Here is an 18,742-nt window from a genome sequence, read left to right as displayed (position 1 = left end):
AGGAAAAAGAAAAAGAAGGAAAAAAGGAAAAAGAAAAAGAAAACGGAAATAAGAAAAATAAAAAAGAAAAAAAGAAAAAGAAGATAAAAGAACAAAAAAAAAGAGAAAAGGAAAAAAGAAAAAAAAAAAAAGGAAAAAAGAAAAAAAGGGGGGGAAATTAAAAAAGGGGGAAAAAAGCAGCAGAGGACAAAAAGGCCCGGCCCCGTTGGAAAGCAGGAGCCGGCCCCGTTGGAAAGCAGGAGCCGGCCCCGGCGCGAGCAGCCGGCGGAGGGGGCGGGGGGCGCCCCGCTCCGTCCCGCGGCCCCGCGCGGGGGGGCCCCGCGGCCCTGGCCCGCCGCCGGCCCCGCGCTTCGCAAGATCGCGGCGGGCCAATGGCCGGGGCCGGCCGGGCGGCGGGAGCGCCGGGATTGGTGCGGGAGCTCTGCTGATCCGGGGGGGCCCGTCGGTGCTGAATGGAGGAGGATGCTGGGGGGGGGGGGGGGGGGGGGGGATGCTGGAGGGGGGAGGAGGATGCTGGAGGGGGGGGGGGGGGGGAGGGTGCTGGCGGGGGTTGGAAGGGGCCGAGCCTCGCATAAAACAGGGCTGTGTGCGAGGAGAAAGGGCTTCGGCGCGGGGGAGACCAGCCTAGGGGGCAGTTCCGAGCCAGCCAGGGAGCGGAGCGATCGCAAGGGCCGGGCAGCGAGACAAAGAGCAGGGAGGACATGAGCGAAGGCGAAGGGAGAGGAGAGGGGACCAGCTGAGCGAAATCACGCAGGAAAAGCTCTTCCCCTCCCGCGCATCCCTAAGCAGCGCAGGGCCAGGTTCCCCCCAACCCCCTTTTGGGCAAGAAGACAAAAGAAACCGGTGGCCTCATGGGGAAAGGCGGGGAGAAAGGAGGGGAGTCGGGGGAGCCGGAACCGCAGATCCGCTTCTACACCTGGGAGGAGATCCAGAAGCACAACCTGAGGACGGACAAGTGGCTGGTGATAGAACGAAAGGTTTATAATGTCACCAACTGGGTACGCAGACACCCGGGGGGTCAACGAGTGATCAGCCACTGCGCCGGAGAAGATGCCACGGTAAGGACCCCCCGCCCAGCCCCGCACCGGCAGCAGCCTCTGACAGGTCGTTGCCTTCCTGGGGCTCCCCGAGAAGTGAGCCAGCTTTTGGGCAGCCGCCTGCCTGCCTCCCTGCCTCTCCCCATCTCTCTCTTTTCTCTCTCGCCTGCTGCTCACCCGGCTCGTCTCTTTTCGGGTGCTTTTAGGAGCGAAAAGCTTGGTCCAAATTGATGCAACTCCTTGGCGATCAGCTCCCTTGAGCCATGGCAAATTCGCAGCGTCTGGAGGAGTGGTTGGTAGAGGTTGCTCGGCTCTGCTTCAGTCCTGCTGTTTTGTCTTTGTGTCTTGTTTGCGCTGTGCCAGGAGCTCGGGAATTCATGAGCCAAGTGTCCCAAGTCTTCCCCTCTTCAGTGTGTAGCTTAGGACACGCAGAGTCACAGCAGCCAAGCACAAGAAAGGGTTAACGAGAGGCCAGTCTGTGTTTCAAAGTTGCTTCTGTGAGGAGGGTGAGCTTGAGGCTTTAAAACAAGGAGCTTTTTAGCTTTTTCCCCAGGAGAGAATGCTCTAGAGAATTTCGTTACAGGTTTCTACAGAAAAGGCAAAAAAACCCCGAGGAAACCATTTGCTGCTGCTACAGCTGCTCCTGCACCTCATAGCTGGGCTGAGCTACCTCTCGTGTTTCAGCAACTTAAAAAACAGACAAACAAACAAAAAAAACCAACCAAAACCAAAACCCCGAAACAAACCCAACTAAACAAAACCTTGCAAAGGGAACAAATTGCCGCAGAGGTTGTTGCCTGCACTTTCCCTCAAAGCCACCTTCTTCAGCGGTGCATCCAGAGAGCATGTTCTCTCCCCAGGGCATTAGCCCATAGTTAATAAAATTTAAACGCCCTCGGAGCTTTTCCGAATATGTGCATGGTAAGCGGCAGGAGAGACCAAGCTGCAACGTTAACTGTTCGTCTCCCACGGCTCCTAACACCTTAGCGAGGAGGAGGCTCCTTGTGTGGCGGAATTAATTGGCAAGAATTACTAACCTTTCCTTTCCATCCGTCCCCATTCGCCTGTGGGCTGTGGTTATTTTCTTTTCCTTGAAGCCCTGAGATGCATTTTGGTGTTCCTGTCCCTTTCCAATAAATCCTCTGAATGAATAGCTTTCTCCCTCAAAAAGATGGGCCAGGTTTTACTTTCAGCTGCTTGAACACTGGCCTGCTGAATGAAACCGGAGGAGTTTGACTCCTGTCCCCGAGAATTTAACTCCAATATCTCTGCTAGAAACCAAAAGGCATCTGCTATTGCATTTGTCTCGGATCCTTACAAGGGAGACTGAAACACAGGTTTGTGATTTTACCGCTGCTGGTCCTCTCACCTCCCCAGCGTACATTGCATCCCACTGAACTCGGAGCACGCCCGATGGTCGTGAGAATGCTCTGAAATTGTTCATCACCACACTGAGCACTAAAACGGAATTGGCACCTGGTTTCCAGCTTGCCTGTGGTAAATAACAGTTTACTGCCAAAAAAATCTCTCTCTCGATCAGGGTGACCCATTGACCCTGTCAAGGCTTAACTAACAAATTTCGTTCTGTATTGCAAGATATCACAACTGGAAGAGTTTAGGAGGAAAAGGCAGTGATAAAAAAATCAGTTTAACATGTTTACATTGCTAGTTCGTACATGGCTTCCATCTTCCTCAGGTTCTCCTTAGCACCACTCCTAGTTAGGGCCTCCAGTCCAGCAAACACGCACCAAAGGGACCTCAGCATCTTGTCCACTTCTCTTGGACCAATCCTCCAGAGGCTCATGCGTATCCATCTACCACAAGCTGCCCACTGACGCACTCGCTGAACCCCACATCTATGCCGGGCTACTCTAAAGATACCCTGCTTGGTGACGTGTGAGCTGATTCATCTCAGGATGCTCAGCTAAGGGAGAAGCTTCCATGAGAGCTGTTCAGCATGCTCAGCTCACACCAGCCAGGTGAGGAGCGCCCAGGCTAGCTTACGCACGAATTTCCCCTACAGGTACCAACAGCACTGAGCGTTCCTTCATTTAGGCACTTCAAATGCTCGGGTAACAGCTCATACCTCAACAATACGAAGCTTTTTTTCACCAAAAGCAGCTGGAATAATTCCCACTTGCCCCCTTCCCATAAGACACTGAGCTTATTTGGCCACTAGACCACAAAGTTGGGAGGTCAGGGGTAAATATCACGTGGCACTTCCCAGGGACTATCTTTTGCCTTTTGCTTTTTGTTTCACCTAGCACAGAACTGAGGATGATTCCAAAATTCAGGAAGTGTCTTGTGTTTGGGACCTCTAGTAAAGGAGATGCATGAGATAGAGCTAATAAAAAAAGTGATCCTTCCATCACTGTAGCTTTCTGTCTGAGGATGGTAAGAGCACTCAGGAGATGTTATTCTCCCTCCTGCTTGGAGGCTATAGTGAAAAAGCCCGTTCTCTCCACATGCCAATGACCTGTATGTGTATTACTTCTCAGGGAAGGGAAAACTTTCCTGCTGCCAGTATTTCCTTCATGGCATAGGCTTGCAACAGCAGTGAAGTCTTTGAGTAACATGTGTTTTGACACGCACGATTGCATTTCTGACCAGTTCCCACCTTTACTTTCCATCCCACTCAGAAAGAAGGGAGGCTATTAAGTTCAGAGGCAGAGGAAGAACTCTCCCAGGAGAAGTCATGACAGAGCGTTTATAAGCATGTTCAGAAAACAGCTAGGCTACTGGCAGGGAAGCCTCGGGTAGAAAAAATACCTCCCAGGTGGTCAGGCAGAGGCTGCTGTTCTGAGTCACCCTCACAGTTAATACAACACAAATCAGCAAGATCTCCAGCACGGTGATGGGGCAGTACCTGATCAGACCTCCAAAGACATTTCCCCCCCCCTTAGTTTAAATAATATTGAGTCAACATTCTTTAATGCTTCTTTTGCGTTCACCCTCTCCCTCTTTCCCCTTCTTTGCCTTTTTTCACCCCAGAATTGCAAAACCTTGCAGCAGGTGCGGTGAGCTATTCACCTCCCCACTCATTCCGCTCTTCACTCCTCCTTCCCATCATCTGCAAATTGTACCAGGGAAGGAAACTCACAACCAGACTTAACATTTCAGTGGGTGCAAGTGGAAAACACTACAATAACTAGAGCACTAGTGAAAAAGGCTTAAGGCTGCTCTGCTACCAGTTGTAACCTTGGGCAAGTCCGTCCTTTAGTGTATCATCCCCTCTGCTGAAGGGAGAGGACAGCATGTCATAACCTCAAGCGGGCTGTGAGGGTAACACCTGAGAGGGTGAAGTATCCATAAAAGCAAATTAAATTCCTCGGAGAAGGAACCTGATGATTCAAGACATATTTCTTTGCATGGGGAACTCTTAAACTGCCTGCAGCGCAGGGCTTTGGAAACAGCTTTGCTGGCCCTCGAGTTTTACCCTCATGTTGGCACCAGTGAAGTAACACCAGCCGCTAACCCCACGCAGGCAAAACGCCCCTGCTGGGCGAAGTTTTGCCAGTGATGCAGTCCTCATGAGTGGACCTGGACAAAGTGACCCAAACTTCCCCCTGTGGTAACAGGGATCACTTTATCTCTGAAATTGGTTGCAAAAGGGGGTAGTTTGGGTACTGGCATGACAGCTGAGGTGAGAGTAACTAGGAAATTCTGGTGCTTTACAGAAAAAGTGCACCTCGATTTCATTTCTGGCATTTTGGTTTGCCTCCCCCATTGAAATGACATTCCCCTCCTTACTTCTTCCCCCATAGCCTCTGGCATTTTATGTCTTTTACAATCTTGAAATCATTCCACAGAGTTTTATTTCTCTCCTGCACCTGTAGCTAGCTCTCCTCTCCCCTCACCCCCCTGCCAATGCCGCATCTCTAACTTCTCGTATATCATTTCTTTAAGCCCAAGTTCAATGGCTCAGATCAGCTTTCATGCTCCCCCCCTTACATGCCTCCCACAGCAAAACTTCTGTGGGCAGAGTATTGTTTTAAAGCTCAACCCAAAGTCTTGGAATCGGGTGAAAGTTTCTATTGATTTTGGTGGACTTTGGGACTAAAATTGTTGGCCAGTATTTTTGACCACCAGAGCTAGACTTTTGATGGAGGTCAGCTCCCAGAAGGGTCAGCTGGACACAGTGACCACTGTCCAGACTGCCCTTTCTGTTTAGAGCCAGAAGTGAGATTTTAGTTGGTCCCTGCTATTGTTAGGCAACGGGGCAAAGGTGGAAAAGCTGATGCATGGTACTCCTGACTTCTATTTCTGACTTATTTTCTGGACGAGTCTTAGCACTTCATGGAACTACGTCTTTACAGCTCCCCTAGGTGAATTTCTAGAGTTAACTCCAGTTCTGTGCAGTAAGAAAAGGGCAAGGGCAGAGTAAGGGTTTCTGACCTTCGTCAGCTTTCTGTCCCTACCGCTGTCTTTGGGGTTAAAATTCAAGCCGTGCCATGTGAGATCTCACTATTAGCAGCAGATGCATCAAATATATGCTCCCATCAGGCATCTGTGGGATGTAAGTAGACAAAAACAGGTGGAAAGGGAAAGGATTCCAGAAAAAGAAGAGCCAGGCAAACTCAAGAATGCCAGGATCAAAAAGTCTACAAACAAGGCATTTTCCTTCCACAAGTATTGAAAATATATAATACTCCAGCCGTGCTCCCTGCTTTTGCAACCTCAGGATTATATGGGATAGGATTCATTTCACAAGTTTCATCAACATTGAGTTTCATCCCTCCATTAGATTCTGTTGCTGAAACTTAATAAGCTATTTATGTCTACTATCCCATGTTGGAGAGACTTCAGTAAAAAGCACCCAACATTCCAGGCATGTGCTGGGTAAAAAATACACAAGCAATCTCGCAAAAGATTAGTGGGCTTCTTCCAGGGACAATCACCTCTATACCACAGCACAGTAGAAACGACAAGAAGCCTTAACACATGTGTTGGTCACTAGAATCTCTTCAAGACTGCTTAGTGTATTTCAGAGTAATGAATAAAGTTGGGTTTTGGCGTAGGTCCCTTTTTGAACAGGGTCCTCGCCACTGCAAAGTTTGATAACAAGCACTTTAAAGCAATTGCTTAAAGTTCTGGCATACAACCGAGGTTTTGGGTTTGTTCCTTTCTAAGACATTTTACTTGGACTTGCATGGAGATAGGCTTATCTAGAGTATGGTTCTAGAATAAAGAAGAGTTAAGGCAGCATTCAGTTACTCATCTTACAGAACAAAAAGAGGGAGGCAGCCTCTGAATTGAAGAGTCACCACTTTTTCCTCAGCTGTGTTAGTGCTCGGATCTACAGGTTTGGCCAAAACATCCAGTAATATGTTTTGTATCTGCAGTCACGTCCAGATTTAGTCACCCCAGTCACCCCCTCTCTTGAACTGCCTCCGACAGCAGACTTTCCAAGGGTATTTATATCCTAGTGGGGATTTGCACAAATTCCTCTCTGCCTACCTTCTAAAGGAATTAACAGGATTTAGGTATTTAGTTGCTTAGAAAAAATTTCTTGAGGTGCCTTTAACCTTTAAAGGTCCCTTCCAGCCCAAACTATTCTATGATTCTGTGATTCACCAGATGTCTAGACGGCATCCCAGATCTCGCCATTCGCTTGCTACTAGATAAGCAGATTCATCAGCCTCTAGTAGAAGTACTGCACTGAACAGCGATGGCAGAGGTGGAAGTCAGCCTGGCCCCCCCCTCCTTCACAGTAACGTGGGGGGGAGAACTGCAGAGGACAGTGCTGGCGGTGGGTGGGAAGGGCACAACGAGTAGGAAGCAACAGCTTACTTCAGAATCTCACATCGTTACTCATCTTTCCGCTCCAGGATGCATTCCAGGCCTTCCATATCAATCCCACCTTGGTGAAAAAGTTTCTCAAGCCGTTACTTATTGGAGAGCTTGCTCCAGGGGAACCTAGCCAGGACCGAGGTAAAAATGTGAGTATTTGTCTCCGAGCTGGGGTTTATGATGGGTATGTTCCACCTTTTTGGTTGGTTTTTTTTCCTCTCTGGGTGTCCTGCAGGTCAGAGGGAGGCAGACCATAAAGGTCTGAAAAGACTTCCAAACAAGTTGCTCGCCACCTCATCAAGACTTGACACTCTTTCACTGTTTGCTCTGCAGCTCCCTTTGACAGATTACTCCCAAGGAATTATCTCTTTGAGACTCAAACTGGTTTATACTGCTGAGCCCAGTACCAGCAAAGCTCTGGAGAGCAGCCACATTTGTACCATGCACGGCACGAGCAGTAGGCACCTACAGGCGAGGTGAACTAGATATCTCATGTCAGTAACTGGTCCTAAGGAGCAGCAACCCAGCAAGTACCTTTTCCACCCACTCTGCATCCTCGGGGCAGCTCTGTATCCCTCCCAGACTGTCCATTCATTCATTATTCAGGCACAGGGCACGGCATGACTAGCCCTTGCCCCGAAACTCAATCCTGTCCCCTTGTTTGTGACTGGCCATGATTATGATAGATCTGTGTCACTCACAATAGAAGAGACGATGCGAAGGCACATTAACCCAGGAATGCTCGTCACGAATGACTGCACAGTAGCTGACCCACATATTAAATAGACAACGGGTGCTCTGACATTGGGTGCTCATCATCAGAGCTCCGGAATTATGCATAAGTAATAGGACTGAATTATCTCCTTCCCCAGCTGCCCCTTTCACACTTGTAAAGCTGATTCAGATGAGAGTCATCAGCTGATGTAACTCTCAACAGAGCCAGGTAGTGCCGCTGATTCACAGCAGCAGGCTTGGATTACTCTCCTAGCTCGAGGTGCAAAAGGTCAGGACGTGGGCTCAGACCAGCCACGATGTTTATTCATAGGAAAGTGCTGTGAAAAGCCAGAATGTGGGTGAATATGGAGGCAGGTCCTTCTGGAGTAGCCAGCCAATGCAAGAAACAGCCAGAGTCCTTAGCGTGGAACTTAGCCTTCCTTCCTCAGGCTCATTCAGACGTACCTATAAGCTGCACACTGTGTCTTGCATGTCTGTTTTGCAGTCCCAGCTGGTGGAGGATTTTCGGGCCCTGAGGAAGACAGCAGAGGACATGAACTTGTTCAGAGCAAATCCTTTGTTCTTCTCTCTTTGGTTGAGCCATGTTATCGCAATGGAAGTTTTGGCTTGGTTAATGGTTTCATACTTTGGTACTGGCTGGATCTCAACTCTCATCCTCGCCTGCATCCTTGCAACTTCCCAGGTGAGAAGTAGTAGGCTCCGAGCATACTGGCTATGCCAATCACTCGGGTGAAGGCCAACGTGCACTGAACTTTTCATATTAGATTGATTACCAGGGCAAAACAGTCACACCAGTGAAAAATACTCACAACATGCCTGCCACTGTGGTGCCTTCTGGCCACCCCTACCCACTGCTGATTGTGGCTCTCGCATTTTTCTCACGTCTTTAGCCTTTCCTTCCACATGTTGGTGGACTTGGCAGTGTTAGGTTTACAGTTGGACTCGATGATCTTAAGGGTCTTCCAACCTGAACGATTCTCTGTTGCCCTCCAGAACAAAACCAGGAATCTTCATCTTCTCACTTCAGTTAACTCCCTCTCTTCCTCACACACACAACTTGCCTTCTATCTCCATTTCCTTTTGTGCTTATCTCTGATTTCAAACAGCTTCTTAACTACTTGATATCCCTTCATCCCAGATCCAGGCAGGGTGGCTACAACATGATTTTGGACACCTCTCTGTCTTTAAGAAGTCTTCCTGGAACCACATCGTCCACAAGTTTGTCATTGGACACATGAAGGTAAAGCATGTTATGGATCCAGGGCACTGTGGAAGCAACTGCAGTCTGTTTGACTATGTTAAATTAGGAAACTGCAGCTCTAAGCCTTTCCCCAGGGAGCAGATGCATAGAGAAGTTAGTGCCCATTGCACATGGAGCTGTGGTGCAGAAGACATAAGAGACCATAATCATAGCTGTTGGAGAACAACAAGCTTCAGTGGAACCACACCAATTGATAGCAGCTGAAGACAAAGCTCATTAAATTGTATAAAACCCTATTTTAACATCCTGTCACATTTTCACTGTGCACTCCACTAAGGTATAATGTTTTTCAAATGCCCCATCCTGCTACATCCCATCCGTTCAAGATGCCTTCAGAACTTCTGTCCTGGGCAAGGTCCAGGGCAGTCCAGGCATTTCAGCATCCAGCTCCAGTAGGAACTTACGGAGGGTGGGACATTGTTTTGCCCATTCTCCCAAAGCCACTTTGTCTTGCCTGGTTCCTCACAGGCAGTAGAGGGAAAGCAGTGTAATAATTGGTAAAGCAGCAAAAGGGTTTAGTGGTGGACTTGGTAGTGTTGGGTTAACGGTTGGACTCGATGATCTTAAAGGTCTTTTCCAATCTAAATGGTTCTATGGTTCCATGACTCAGCCACTAATAACAACTTCACATGTGGGAAGACATGGTGACACACAACTCAGACTGTATTTAGTCCCTGTTCTTTCTATAGGGATGGTCCTTAGCAAGGGCAAACCAACCCTCTGAAACCAGCCGTCTCACAGCAACTGACAGCTTAGCCCCTTGCTGCTTATTGCTGTTTCAAAAGCAATTAACATTTTGGCCATAATTGGGTTGCACTGGTTTAGGTAATATGAATGAATGGGTAATCTTACCATTAGAAGAACTGTGGTTTTCCATGGGTGAACTCCTTATTCTTGTATCTGCCCAGGGTGCCTCTGCAAACTGGTGGAACCATCGTCACTTCCAACACCATGCCAAACCCAATATCTTCCAGAAGGACCCAGATGTGAACATGCTGCATATTTTTGTCCTTGGAAATACGCAGCCTGTTGAGGTAAGGCAAAGTGGGTAAAACATGGAAAACCATTGTCCTAAAGGGCTTCAGAGAATGCTGGTGCAAAACCAGGAGTCGGCTAGTATTGGTAGACGTGATTTACACAGTCAAGATTTCCAGGAATCCTAAACAAGGCAATGCTTCATCCAGGATCTCATCTCTCTGTGTTGTCTGACCTGAGTTTGGCCACCACACCCTCCCAAACCTTGGGCTGAAGAGCCAGGCTGACAATATAATTCCCTATCCAATTCCTATACTGACCACAGGAGAAAGTGTTTTGGGGTAGCTTGGGAAAAGCAATGAAGATGGGATTGGAAAGAAAGTAGGAAGCCATTAAAGACAGCTTCATCCTGCTGGCTTGAAGTATCAACAGGAGGGGAAAATATGGTGTTCCTCAGTACTTCATCAAGAACATTTCAAAACTGATCTTCCATTTCCAAATAAAATACCTTCCAATATTAGTCAGTCCAGCAGTGCCCCAGACAAGGTCCTCTCCACTGAAGCCTTTGCTGTGCAGTTGAGGGGATATTGGTTGCATAAAAAACACCTTCTTACATTAGCTGTGCACTGACACGCTGCACATGGAATGACAGGCTATGTTATGGGGTTTTAATTCAATCTGTCCTTCTAGAGCCAAAATATTTAATGTCTACTGTATAAAAACCTACACAAAGGACTTAAACCATGTACCATCCCTGGTCTTTTTTGCAATGGAACAATGATTTCTACTTTAGAAAACAAACAAAGAAAACGAACAAAGAAACAGCTGCAGCAAGTACAACAAGAGGAATACAACATCAAAAGTTAATGGTTTCTCAGCCAGCTTTTACAGAACTGAGAAAGTAACTCCAGACGCTTGTAGGGGACGTACGTACCACTATATGGACATGTATGGAGAATGTCTTGCACACACAGAATTTTCAAGAGGCAGAAGGGCTCCTATAGATGACTAAAACAAAAGCCTTCTCCTGGGGTATAAAAAAGCCATTATCTAGATGTAAAGTAGTATCACACTCTTAAATGTGTGGGTACAACCCACTGGAAAATCGTGTGCTTGCTAACTGGGTTTAAAAGCAGACTGTGGCTCCACCACTTAAAGAAAAAACTAAGAATGTAAAAATTCACGACAACAAGGAACACTGGATCTCCCTCCTACAAAATATCTGAAATATTAGGCCAGCATCACTCTGTCCCAATACTCTTTCACACTTGTATATAATCCTTTTCCAGATGATGCTAAGCACACAGCCTTTCAGAGCTCAGACCAGAGTGAATGATGTGGCTGATTAATTGATGCTACAAGACTTACCTGCGTTGGGAAGTTGCTATGCTGGAAGCAAAAATGAAAGTTCACAGCAATCCAGGTTCTCCATGCATTAGCTCCTTGTGTGAACACTCCTGGAGCTCAAAAAGACACTTATCTATAGCTCTAGGTATTGCACTACAGAGATGAGGTTAGGAGACCGGGTGCTCTTGGCTCCCTCTTTCTCTGAGAAGAAATGGGCTCCTGCGAAAATGCAACACCCCACAGCCTGAATGTGTGTTTGGAGAAACTTCTCTGCATCTGCTCTCTGTAGGTGGACCATAGCAATACAGGAATCAGCACAGAACAGCTCTCAGTGACAACGCTCTGTTTCCTAGCACTTGGATGTCAAACTAGTGTCACGACATTATAGATTTAAGCACATCTGTGTGACTTGCCGTAGTAACAGCTAAGGACCACGCTAGTTTTCCCACTGCTGGTAAAGTAAGTTTTTACAAGACCTGGCAAATGGCAGGAATTCATGGGGGCTGATGGCTGCAGAAGTCAAGGAGGATCAATGGTTGGGACACTTTGAGTGGAAGACTACCCAAGGATCATTGGCTTGCACTGGCATCCCGTGTGGTGACTTACCAAAGGTCAGAATTCATGCCTGTCACATTTATATGGGTAATGATGGAGATGATAGCAGCTCTTATCACAGCCACAGGCACGGCAGGAGGTGGAGAAATGCATTAAAATGCCTTCAGGCTCTCAAGTGGATAGAAATTATCTGAATATCAATCCAGAAGACTTTAGAAAGGAATTTACACCTAGCACAATTACAAAGTCAAGGTACGTAACCATACCAAAACACTTTTTACCTGGTGGTAGGAATTTAGTCGAAACTCTTCAGTCGATAAATAAAGAAGTATTGCAGAGAAACTTCTCTTACGTGTGAGTGTCATAATCCAAGCCTGAGCTTTCTCCTCTGTGTCCTGCAGTATGGCAAGAAGAAGCTGAAGTACCTGCCTTACAACCACCAGCACGAGTACTTCTTCCTCAGTGAGTATCTGCCCTGCACTAGTCCTTTTTCCCTGAATGCCAGTTGACCTTTCCAGCCCCTACTGTGTTAGCAGAGCAACTCCTTAAGTCTCAACTCATCCTTCCCTTCCTCAGGACCACTATCTCCTGTACAGGTCCCAAAATCAGATTCTCAGTGATATCCAAGCATCTTGAACATTGCCAGCATGGTGGTGTAAAGCAAGGGAAACAACTGAGACTGGGAAATAACCTCTGTGTCAAAGGCTCCGTGGAAAAAAATGCATGTTGCCAGTCAACGCTCTTTAATAAGTGAAGCTGAGTTGGGGCAACCACCCCCCAACACCAGCACCTCACCTCTCTCACCAGTGCTAGGCAGACTTTCCCTTGAACCAGTCCTAGATCACTGGCTCACTCACGTCACACGTGGCCAAAACATTTCCCTTTGCTTTGCAGTCTTCCCACCTCTGCTCATCCCTGTGTATTTCCAAATCCAAATCATCTCGACCATGATCAAGCGCAGGTTCTGGGCGGTGAGTGAAACGTTCCCTCAATCCTTATGGGGTCCGGCTGGCTCCTAAGAAATCACACTTGAGTAGGGAGGGAGGCCAGTGGGCAGGGATTGCACTTTGCTGTATTAATTATCCAGCGTCCCTAACATCACCAGCAAAGTGATGCCTAACGTCTTCTCTCTTCCCCTAGGACCTAGCCTGGGCCATCAGCTACTACATGCGCTACTTCATCACATACGTCCCATTCTACGGCTTTCTGGGGTCACTGTCTCTCCTCACTTTCGTCAGGTAGGAGATAAAGGGCATCCCTGCTGCTCTCCCCTCCCTCCAGTGCCAGGTGAACCACGTCTCCGCTCTGCTGTGCCCCACAGGCCTTCCCTCTTTCGGTTCTCTGCAGTCATTGACCTCACTGCGTGTTAGCTTGGCTATTCCCACGCCTTCACTTCCCTCTTACCATCTCCCAGTTCTACCACCCCACAGCAGAGCTGGTTCTGGTGGTCAGCATCTTCTTGATGAAGAGTTGAGACTTACGAGACTTTCTCAGGGAGTTGGATCATCTTTATTTAGCAAAAGGCAAATGTAGCATGAGAGATAGGTCCACTTCTGAGGGAGAGGGACAGCCCAGTAGGACGTCCTGCTTGTATTTGATCACAATTGCATTAGTCCCAGAGGTATAAAGAAGGGAAGTTCATCACAGAAGTGATTCTCTCTGCTTTCACTTCAGTACCTCAGAGAAATACTTGCCTCACAGTTGCTTGTCCTGCTGCTCCCTGTAAACCCCACTCCGTTTACCTCACAGCCCGATCTGCAATATAAATTTTCGTGCTTTGTGCCTGTTTGTTTTTGAAGGTTTCTGGAAAGTCACTGGTTTGTGTGGGTCACCCAGATGAATCACATTCCCATGGACATCAATTGTGAGAAGCACAGAGACTGGCTTAGCTCTCAGGTAACTGGGAGGGGAAAGAATACCCCTGACTTGCTCCAAAACGGATTAGAAATTTACTCAAAGAGTGGATGGGTTACCCCTATCCCCAGGTACTAGTATATGGGCTCTGTCCACGACCTCTCCCATAAAGATGTTCTCCCCAGAGCCAGCAATGCTGAGTCAAGACATGGAAGTCCAAACTTCTGTAATTAATTTGACAATCAAAAGGTTCCCTCAGATTTGAGGCAGTATCAGGTTCAAGACGCATGATTTGGGTTTCCTGTCTGCTGTATTTTGGCATCGACATATGAGCAAAGAGAAGAGCCTCAATGCAAATCAAAGCTCAGGAGTTTCTAAAGTTCCTATTTCAGCAATAAGCACTGGAATGAAAACCAGCTGCTTTCTACACCTTTTTTAAGGATACCTCCTATTTACAGTGGTCCAAGTCCTATTCAGACCTCAAGAGCAACCTTGACACTGGCCATATGTATTTGGTATAACTGAGCTGAGAGAAGTACTCATCTCACGTGTTAATTAGCATAAGCAGTGTTTGTAGTTTTTAATGGGGCCTTGAGGGTGAGCTTTCAATGTCTGACAGTCGATTTCTGTCCCTTGGCTAAAAACACTAAAGCACTAAAAAAATAAAGTGCTAAAAGCACTATTCAGGCAAGCACCTAAGCATTTGTTCTAAATTAAGCATGTGAATAGATTCACTGAAGTCATGGGAGTGTTCAGATATTCACCTTATGCTTTAGCTTAAGCACTTTACGCAACTGGAATCTGTAGATGGAGAAAGGTTGTGAGAGTGAGAGATTTGGGGAGGGGGATTATAAGAAAGAGAGATTGGGGGGACAGATAGCAACTGTGTGTATGATAGAGGCAGATAAGCATCTTTGACACTGATGTGGTTTTATGATGCATCCTGGGGGGGTGAGGAGAGTGTATCTCCTATGGTTACTGTGTAGAAATCACCGCTTATCCAGTTCAGAATGTAAGAAGATTTCAAGAAAGACTACCCAGTTTTACAGCCATTAATAGCAAAAGTAGATAAGAAATATTCCCAGAATATTGAGACCTTGCACTCCAGGCAAATTAGGCAATAACTGGATGAGATGGGGAGCGCGGGTCTTCTGTGTCCACGCATTTTTCCGCCCCCATTTTCCACCTCAGGACTGTAGTTAACCATCTGATCTTCCACGGGAGAGGCTGAGATTTAGGAGTCTATACTTGGACTGCTACCTGACTCGTCACCAAAAGTCCACAAACCGCCTCCTTACATTATCCCCTTTACCACCGGTCAAACCCGTGGCGATGTGGTCAGCACAACAGCTGACAGCAAGCCCTGAAGGAGGATTAAAGCTCCCCTTGCTGCAACCAGCTATCCCAGCACTCTGAGAGCTCAGCAGTGCCATAGGACTTGCATCAGCCCCTGCCACAGGCAAGAGGAGCTTCGTTCTTGATTTTAGGGTGGGACTTCACTACTCTTCACAGCTGCTTTCTTGCCGTCACAGGTGGCAGCCACTTGCAATGTCGAGCAGTCCTTTTTCAATGACTGGTTCACCGGGCACCTGAATTTTCAAATCGAGCACCAGTGAGTATGGACCCGCAATCATTTGGCCATCATCAGGTTGTCAGAACACTGGATTTGAGGGGCGGGAATGGACACGGGTGGGATGGGGCAGAATCTCTGGAGCACCACCGTACGCTGAGGAAAGAGAGTCCCAGATTACTGGGGGTCATAGTCTCCTACAGGGATGGCATCGTTCTGTCTTGCTACCAAATACTTCAGCTTTCACTCTCACAATTTTAATTTGGGGTTTAATTAGGAGGTAGCGGTACGAATCTGCCAGTTACAATGGCTACGGACTCAAATCCTACGCTAACTACTTGAACTTGGGTATCTATTTCAGAAATTTCCTCTCCCCTCAAGCACTTCAGTGTTTCATAGCATGTGACAGCTGTGTGGGACCGTGTACGCTCCTGGGTACCAGGTTCCAGGAAAGATGCTAAAACCAGGGCCATATGGACAGTCTGTTCCCTGTGACAACACCAAATGTAAAAGAGCTTTTAGGGTCAAGCTGACTGGTTTGGAAGTCAGCTTAGGAAATCTCCATTGAAGAGCACAGGGCAAGGTGATCCCAAATCCTTCCTTACCTGCTTCTCTGTTCCATGAGCTTCCAGAGGTGGGAAAGGGGGTCACAGGGAATTCAATTTAGCAAGAAACAATTAGTATTGCCCGAAGGCAATGGGCAGCCACCTCAGTGGACTGAGGCTGTTTCCTCACTCCTGCTTCCCTCACGTGGCACTTGTAGTGTCCTCTCTTGCATGAATGGGCTCTCGTTGTCCTTCCTGAACACAGCTTTGATTTGAGGCATGGCAGAGAGGCAGGAGAATCGATGCATTTGGTTTTCACAAGCCTCCTTGAAACAGAGGACTGTAAAGCATGGATCTCTCTCTCTCTTTTGTCTGCTTGTGCAGCTTGAGGAGAAGGCTTTAATAATTAGCCCCTATGAGGAGGGAGATAGAGGTGCCCATCCCTTGGGGTTAGTCTCTTGAGTTTTCTCAGGTTTGTTTTCTCTTTCTCCATTCAAGCCTGTTTCCAACAATGCCACGGCACAATTTCTGGAAGGTGAAACCTTTGGTGAAGTCATTATGTGCCAAGTACGGAGTCCAATACGAAGAGAAGCCTCTTGGAAAAGCATTCGTAGACATCATTGGGTAAAGTCCTTCTAGTATCATCTGCAGCATTCATTGTGACATTGACCACCCCACATTTTCCTGTACAGAGAACTCAGGTCACTATAGACCCTTCAGAACTACCACGTCAATATGTTGTCATCAGGTTAATGATCTTCGGATCGCAGCAATGCTGACCCACAGCAGCAATAACAGAGCTCCACTAGTAACGCCAGGTGACAGCAGATGGGAAGCTGCTTCCCTGCATCACGGGGGAAGAAGCAACTGTGCCCCAGAGCAGCTTCCACAACCAGAGCACTGGCTATCAAAGCGTGTAGATGGGTACTGGCCTGATCTCATAGGGACCTTTTGAATAACACCCTTTTTAAACGCCATTCTGTCAGCTGTTGCCTCTTGCTTTCGGGAGCTGGCAGCGTATCTTCAGGCTGTGAAGTGGGATGAATCAAAGTGGACCGAGTCAGGTTACAGCCCAGGCTCTTTCCCATTTGAGCCCTGCCAGCAGCAAAGGGCTATTCCCCACAGACATAGTTGAAGCCTGTTCTAACAGCCCTTGCCAGGCAGACTCTGGGTTAACGTTTCTGTCTCAGTTACTCCAAGGGGAATAATTGATGACAGGGAACATGAGAAGGCATTCTGCAGGCCGGGGATCTCCACTCACAAACCATTCTAAGCAAATGCAAAGTAAAGCAGATTGGCCCCACCATGCAGAAGGGCTGAAAACTGTTTCAAAACCTCCTTTGGTCCTCTTAGCCAGTTAGCACAGGAAAATACCTGCAACACTGAGACCCAGGGCGGGTGGTGCCCAGCATCCCACCATACAGAGCCCATGTCCCTACATGAGTTCTCAGAAACCACCTCAGCAATTGCTTGCCCTCCCAACAGAAGGATCTCCCATTTCCAGCCTCCAGCCTGCTTTCTGTTTGTCAGAGGGCTTTGGGGCCCAACCCAGCTCAGATCTGCCCCGTAATATTGGCGGAGCTGATGCAGATGGGAAATTCTGCGTGAGAATGCCTGGGGGGGAAGTGGGGAAACGCCTTCAGAGGTGCAACGCGGTGAGCCCAAGCAATTCTGCTCTGCTGTTCATTCAGGGCCAGAGGGACTACAGTGAGGTTCTTGCTCACTCTGACTCTTCTTGCTATATCGGCCATACTGGGGAAGGACATTTGGTGTCCTAAGGATTCCTATTCAAGTTCAGTAACAAGCTTCTTTGTAGGAAAAAAAATGGCAAGAGGCAAGATTCACATGCCAAACTAACTTCTCTTCGTTTTCTTTCCACAGGGCCCTCAAGGAATCTGGAGATCTATGGCTGGATGCTTACCTCCATAAATGAACATGCATCTTAATGGGGAGGTGTGAGTGACCGGGAGGGATGGGGGGGTGTGCGGGGGGGGAAAATCACACATGTGTCTTTTACTCTCAGATTTCAGTCTGTATCTACCTGCATGGTTGGAGGGGAGTTTTCTGTCTTGTCAACTGCTCCTGGTGCGGGCTCAGGCAACCTGTTTAACCCAGACAGATTTAAAATGTTCTTCAGAGGATGAAAAGCGATGCCAGTATTGCACAAAACAGAAGGTTGGGAGAGGATGGAGAGGAGTGTTTAAAAAAGGGACATGAATAGCCAGCCTTGGCCTTCTCTTCACGAGATTCACTCTAATTCTACCCAAACCACGCAAGCCCCTGGTTCACAGACACGCAAGAGTTGTTAGGCTCCAGTGAGTGTTTGCCATCCAAGGACAGCCCAGTCGGTTTACGCCTCTTTCCCATGTTTGAGCTCAGCCCACGGTTTCATTTTGTTATCAAGGGAAAAATAACGTGGCTCGTGATGCCCATCGCAGCAGGGAGCTCAGGGGGGCTGCGACGCCCGTCGGCCCTGCCTGCAGGAATCGCACCCCACGGGGACCGGCAGCTGCCGTACCGTGATGGGTCTTTCAGCCCTGCCCAGAGCCCCGCTGTCTCGGGCTCCTTCCTTTCTCTCCCTCCTTTCTCTCTCTAATCATAGCATCACTTTAGTAAAAGCTGTGATACTGACCCTGCACAACTAATGTCTAACCACCTCCCAAGAGGGTTAACCTAGCTGTGTTTTTCTGACCAGGCTCTGTGGAAGATCTTTGGGCTTATACAGCAAAATGTCTCCTTTAGGAGAGGGTCTGTCTTCTCTTTAATGAGCAACAGGTCTGGCGTAGCGTTATGGTTGTCAGTAACTTACACAAAAGACCAAAATGAGTCACATAAGCAAAACTTACTAATTGCCAGTAAGTGCTCCAGTGGATCCACAAACGGTCTTTTCACCAGGGCAGTTAGGCAGTGTGCGGCAGAAACACACGGTTCTGCCTGTCTGCACAGGCCTGGCAGAAATCAAGCTCATTTCTGCTTGTCAGAGGCCAGGAGCAACGGCACTGTTTACCCTCTTTGGGGAATAATCAGCAAAGAAAAGGAGTTCTCCCTGCAAGAGGAGGAGCTGCCCAGCTAT

At 47.9% G+C, this 18,742-nt stretch overlaps 1 protein-coding gene across 1 annotated transcript; it reads left to right on the top strand.

Annotated features, from left to right (window-relative positions):
• The first annotated feature begins 851 nt into the window (after positions 1–851).
• On the top strand, positions 852–17,602 carry LOC104349227 (acyl-CoA 6-desaturase). The gene is made up of 12 exons (XM_009954701.2): positions 852–1,058; positions 6,866–6,976; positions 8,047–8,244; positions 8,701–8,802; positions 9,732–9,857; positions 12,102–12,162; positions 12,595–12,671; positions 12,841–12,938; positions 13,500–13,596; positions 15,087–15,166; positions 16,168–16,293; positions 17,551–17,602. The coding sequence occupies exons 1-12, from the start codon at positions 852–854 to the stop codon at positions 17,600–17,602; spliced, it is 1,335 nt and encodes a 444-aa protein (XP_009953003.1).
• The last annotated feature ends 1,140 nt before the right edge of the window (positions 17,603–18,742 follow it).

Source organism: Leptosomus discolor, chromosome 12 (genome assembly GCF_034619465.1).
Source record: "Leptosomus discolor isolate bLepDis1 chromosome 12, bLepDis1.hap2, whole genome shotgun sequence".
Taxonomy (NCBI): Eukaryota; Metazoa; Chordata; class Aves; order Leptosomiformes; family Leptosomidae; genus Leptosomus; species Leptosomus discolor.
Note: the sequence above shows the minus strand (reverse complement) of the source record. Positions and strands in the feature narration are given on the sequence as shown.

What these genes read in the sequence shown, in the direction of transcription:
- LOC104349227 (XM_009954701.2), top strand. Translation starts at nt 852, where the DNA reads ATGGGGAAAGGCGGGGAGAAAGGAGGGGAGTCGGGGGAGCCGGAACCG. An exon ending in GCACGAGTACTTCTTCCTCA is followed by an intron (nt 12,163 to 12,594) that starts GTGAGTATCTGC and finishes TTTGCTTTGCAG; the next exon opens with TCTTCCCACCTCTGCTCATC. An exon ending in GCATTCGTAGACATCATTGG is followed by an intron (nt 16,294 to 17,550) that starts GTAAAGTCCTTC and finishes TTCTTTCCACAG; the next exon opens with GGCCCTCAAGGAATCTGGAG.